The sequence below is a fragment of the Pinus tabuliformis genome, chromosome 1_1 (assembly GCF_031772625.1).
Source record: "Pinus tabuliformis cultivar Carrire ecotype Pingquan chromosome 1_1, CPIR1, whole genome shotgun sequence".
Lineage (NCBI taxonomy): Eukaryota > Viridiplantae > Streptophyta > Pinopsida > Pinales > Pinaceae > Pinus > Pinus tabuliformis.
Genome location: NC_142297.1, coordinates 205,867,497 through 205,873,389, shown reverse-complemented (window position 1 = coordinate 205,873,389; position 5,893 = coordinate 205,867,497). Strand labels below are relative to the sequence as shown.

The window sequence follows — 5,893 nt, the reverse complement described above, 5'->3', positions numbered from 1 at the left end:
AATAATAAATAAACTAATTAATTAAAAATGGTCTCAAAAAATAATATAACTCTCTGTGCAAACTTATAAAAGATATTATACTTTAATAAGAAACTATAACATTATTATCTATTTTAGTAAATTAAATAGTATTTATATTACAAAAATTCCAAATTCATATATAATGTTCTATATAAAAGAAACGTTACTATAATATTATTATCTATTTTAATAAATACTATTATATATATAATATTTATATTACAAAAATTCCAAATTCATTAAGTAATATTTCTATATAAAAAAGAACGTCGAGGATGAATGAGTTAGAAATAAAAAATAAAAATCATAAGAAGATAAATTATTTAAATAATAAATAATAAAAAGATAAATAATAATAATAAAATAAAGACTTAATAATACCTAAAACAAAAGATCTAAAGAAATACATAAACAAGATAACAAAAGGAAAATAAACAAGATAACAAAAGGAAAATTAAGAAATGGTAAAAACAAAAAAGAAAGATAGGAATATGCGGATGAAATCTATAAATCTTTTTTTTAATTCAGATTATTCATTTTTCTAATTACGCCGTAAGGCGTTTCCCTATGAAATGAACTCCCCAAACTGTTGTTGTGTCAAAATATTTACGTCGTAAGGCGTTTCTCTCTTAAATGAACTCCCCAAACTGATGTCGTGTCAAAATATGTGCCATTCGATTTTGTTGTTAGACGATTGGGTAATCATTAGCCGTTGATTTGAATTGAGCAATGCCAGGGACGACGGTCCATATGAACCATCAACCGTCTTAACATCCAGATGTGACGTATCAAGCGAGACCTTTCAAGTTTCAAGTAGCAGGTGGTGTTTTAGTGGCATGCATTTCCTTCCAAACAAAAACCGCGTTGGCCAGCGCGTTGTATGAACTCCCCCCCTCCACCATTGCAAACCGGGCCTTCCCCATCAATTCTGCCATCCCCTTCTTCATTTCCATTCCCCCCTCTCCTTCCATTAATTCCCTCATCGCTCTTTCCACTTCCTCTCTCTTCACCAATCCATCTGCTCCCTTCTGCGCTTTAATGCCCACCTTCATCTCCTTCACGAGAAGGAAGGCATTCATTCTCTGTTCTGCAAAGAGAGGCCAAGCAATCATCGGCACTCCATGTAAGATGCTTTCTATTGTTGAATTCCAACCGCAATGAGAAATGAAACCGCCTATGGATGGATGAGAGAGGACAACAATCTGAGGTGCCCATGAATCCACCACAAATCCACGGTCCTAGGTTCGAGTCTCGAAACCCTCAGGTAGAACCTCCCTCATGTCTGCTTCAACAGTCATCGTGGATTCAATTGGAGGAGGAGGCTCCTTACGCAACACCCAAAGGAACCGCTGCCGGCTTGCTTCTAGCCCCAAAGCTAGTTCCGGAATCTGATTCTCCAACAGGGTGCCGCGGCTCCCGAAAGAAACGAACAGAACTGATGAGGCGGGCTGGCGGTCCAACCATTTGAGGCAGCTCTCCTTCTCAAACTTATCTTCAGATTCTGACAGAGGCGAAGCTATTAGCAGCCCAACAGGATAAATGGAAGGGGTCATTTCAATAGCACCCGAAACCTTTCCTTCCTTGAGAGCTTTTATTTGTTCTAGTTCCATTTCTTGGCATGTATTTATCAGAATTCCACGAGCTTCCTGAAGCTGAAGGGCATGTTGAATGAACCAGTTGAATGAAATATCAGATCTGCCTAGAAGAGGGTTTGGCAAATCTATTCCAGAAATCGGCGGAAGGCCCGGCACTTCGATCAGGAAGTTTGTGTCTTTGAAGGAAATTTCAATGTTGTGGACAAGTGTTGGAAGGTAGAGCATGATGTAGAGGAGAGAAGACCCGGAAGTGGAGAATATGTAGCAAGGTATTTCGAGTTTGGAGGCGACATCCAACATGGGTGTACCGACAAAGTCGATTATGAAAGCGCAGACAGGAAACAAAAAGGATGTGAGAGCATCTTGCACTAATATTTTAGCTTTCTCCAATAGTAAGGGAATGTGTACAAAAATGTTCATCTCGGCATGATCCCCTTCGATCTGAACATCGGGGAGCTCTATGAAGCGGATCATGTCCCCTGACGAAGACGGCAGGGTGTGGTGAGGAGAGCCGTCCATCCATTTGGCGGTGAAGAAGGTGACAAAAAAGCCATGGTACACAGTCAGCCGCTTTGTAAGCTCAAGCAGTGGGATGTGATGGCCCAACCCAAACCCAGGGAATATTACGACATGAGGCTTTTGGCTCTACTCTTGTGACTCCATGAATGTCTCTATATGCCAACAAGCAAATGCCAATATTTGAAGGGTGGGTTCTGTAACGATGAAGCAGAGAATTTATAGTTATAAAACAAATGTATGAGCACGCTTGCGTCGTAATGAATAATTTGGGGAGGCAGCCAAAACTAAATTTTAAACAAATATATGACCCACCACGTTTTTGTTGTTCCGAGGACTTGGCAAAAGACTACAGACAATTTAGGGTGGATTTTTCATTCATTTGTTGACTTTGTAGTAGCATGTTGGCAATTTAGGAGAGACGTATGGAAAATGGTAGGACCCAGGGCTATATTAAACAATTTAATTTTGCTTGAAACGTCAGTGCAGACATATGGACGATGCCACCACTATTTTAAACAGTTTAGTTTTGCTTGCCATGTCAATGCAGACATACGAGCAATTTAGTAGAGACATATGGAAAATGGTAGGACCCGGGGCTATATTAAACAGTTTAATTTTGCTTGCAACATCAGTGCAAACATATGGACGATGCCACCACTATATTAGACAGTTTAGTTGTGCTTGCAACAGATTCGTAAGTGATTAATATATATAACGTGGGTGGGGGATGATTTTTAAAAATATATGTTGTATTTTTTATTTATTAGGTAATACTGTCATGAGATTAATCTTTAGAGCTTTTGACTAAGCTATTAGATTGGCATCACAGTAGTATTATCAATTTTCTACAAACATGAATTATAACTTAGCAACACAAAAATTCAAATGAAATAAGGCCTAATCCTTTAATCTAAGTCTATAATAGTTTCACTTGTAGGAAATCAAGTTGCAATATTTCATTGCCTATATGGGTAAATGGCTTATGTAATGATACCTTGTTTACTATGTAGTTAATGATTAAAAGAAGATTAACAAAGATTCATCCAATAATTACTATTTAGCTAAGAAATATGGAAGACGTGCAATCAAGCTTCAATACTCTAAGTAGTATCCACTATGGTTCCACTAGTATAAAGGAAATTTATAGCAGTTTATCACAACTCAGTGATTAGATATCACTGGTAATAGTACTTTGATGACCACTCTGAATTGTGACTAAAAGGCAGATTCAAGCTTCAGTTAAAGCAAAGATACAACTAATCAAACATATGAGACCTCAAAGAAAACATAAACAATTGATAAATAATAGAAAGTTGAGAAGAATTTAAAGTAATGCTCAAGAATAAATCTATATGGTGGAAATAGTGAAATGTATACACAGTAACTCACATAAATATAATAGTGCACATGTCCAAACCATGGGGTCCCTCTAGAATTTTCATATCCACATCATGACTATTATCTTCTAAAACTTAGAGTAATATATGAACATAGAAACATGAAAATGCACATTTATTAATTAAAAGTTCACTGTATACAATGTTCCCTTTCTTCTACTCTTTATTTTTAGTTACAAAAACTAAAATATAATAAACAAAGATATGTTCCATCTCCTGTAGTAATGACATATTGATATAACATCTAAACTTAGGCAATTCAATCCATCAAAAGTGTGATATCGACCTCAATTGTGCTTTTTAGATAAATATGGAAGTCAAACCTGATATTTTTGCATTATTTGGATTGATGCCACTTGTTTTGACTAGAACATTAACTAGGGGTGTTTGTTTTGTATTCTACAAATCCAAGGGGAACCACATTGTGCCATGAAGGTGACGATCGAAACCCGTATTCCCTATTTCTAATTAGAAAATTTCTATGACCTACTGAAAAAATAAAGGAACCAAAATGAAGTTATTGTTTAATGTATAATAAAATCAAACAAAAACCTTGCCTAGAAACTTCAACATTTAATATATTCATTCCTAAAAAGTCTTCCTCGAAAAATTTAAAAATCAATATCCTTTCCAAAAAAGTCTTTCCCAAAATATTTATAAATTAATATCCTTTTCCAATTAATATATTTTTGGCCATATAAACTAAACTTTGGAAATTATGTCCTTGCCACACAATTTGAAGAGGGCAACGACAAATATTAATTTTTATATGTGAAAAAAATGGTATCTACACCTTTGTCAGTAATAGTACATTTAACAAACTGCAAATTTAGAGAATCCCAATGGATCTAACAAATTAAAGCAAGCAATTTGAAAGCATTCTAAATCCTCATTTGATGCTGCCACCCTCTGTTGGCTCTAATGGCCAATCCTGAAGCAAGCAAACATTCTAGTGTATATTTGTATTGTACAAGATGGTCACTATATATAATTATGGCTACATAAAAAATACATCATGGATGATAAAATTTTTCAAACCACCAACATGAATATATGCTCAAATCTTTCCATAAATCTCTCGATAAATCTTCATCCCTATTTTCACTCATTTCTCCCAATATCTCAATCTTCCATAGACTTCTATGTTTGGTCTACATCATTACATTTTCATTTCACAATTTAGATATTAAATTTACTTCACAAGTAGGAGTTATTCCATTATAACACCCTTAACAAATTATTGTGATTTGAATATCTTCAATTGTCCTTTGAATTGGTCCCATCTTCATCTTCAATCCTCTACACTTTTCTTCTTTGGCCTTATTATTTCATCTTCATTTATCTTCAATTTTCATATTATACCTAAACAAACATAAATAATGTGTTTGTTTAAGTCCATATAAAAAAGTTACCATCCACCTAAATGCATGGGTTTTCTACCACTGTATCAAATATTTCTATAGGAAACCTTTTCTCTTACGTAGTTTATCAACATATATTTATACCGTTAACTCCATATATCAATATAATCATCAACTTGGGTTTTTAGGCTTATCCTTAACTACACAAACCTTAGGTGGTTTCAAATTACCACAAACATACATTACATCAAGTGGTTTTGGATGACCACAAACCTTTCTCTCTCACAACAATCATAACAAGTAGTTATTTAGCATAACTTATTACTTCATGGAAAGTGGTTTTTTAGGGCCACTGCCTCTTCAATGGGGGTAGACTTTACTCATCAAGCATTACATTGATTCAAGTAAATTAAATTTCCTTCTACATATGCTTTTTAATCTGAATCTTCCATTACACCTCCATAAATTGTTTCTAGTAGGTGAATGTCTCCATCCAACAAGAAAAATGAAATTACTTACAAAAAATATGTGTCTTCGATGGAGTGATATCAAGATTAAAAAAAAAATACGACTTTGACTTGAAAAATTTAATTGACACACCATGGACATAACCCAAACATTGATTTGACTTTTAACTTTGACATGGCCTTATTTTTATTTTAACTCCACATTTTCAATTAGACTTCAATTCTCATGTAATCAATTTACATAATTTGTTAGGGTGTTAGGTACCATAGAACATGCACCCTTTTACACATCAATATGTGAGTCACTTAACTTGGTTTCGAATTTATTTTACTTGATATCAATTCTTACAAAAATATATTGTCATTCAAATCTTGACTTAACATGACCCCTTTTATAAATCTCCTTTTATTGATCACTTGGACCCCTTTCTTTAAATCAAAGCTTCCCATCACTCATCACTCTTCCACAGTAAGTGAGACCTTGAAAAAAATTCCCATAACATATCAAACCATCCAAAACTTCATTTTATATT

General features: G+C 34.4%; 1 protein-coding gene across 1 annotated transcript; it reads right to left on the bottom strand.

The window, feature by feature from the left end:
- Nucleotides 1-1,259: 1,259 nt before the first annotated feature.
- LOC149212246 (UDP-glycosyltransferase 88A1-like) lies at nt 1,260-2,135 on the bottom strand. The gene has a single exon (XM_089388600.1). It carries the CDS (start codon nt 2,133-2,135, stop codon nt 1,260-1,262), a length of 876 nt encoding a protein of 291 aa, XP_089244726.1.
- Nucleotides 2,136-5,893: the final 3,758 nt, after the last annotated feature.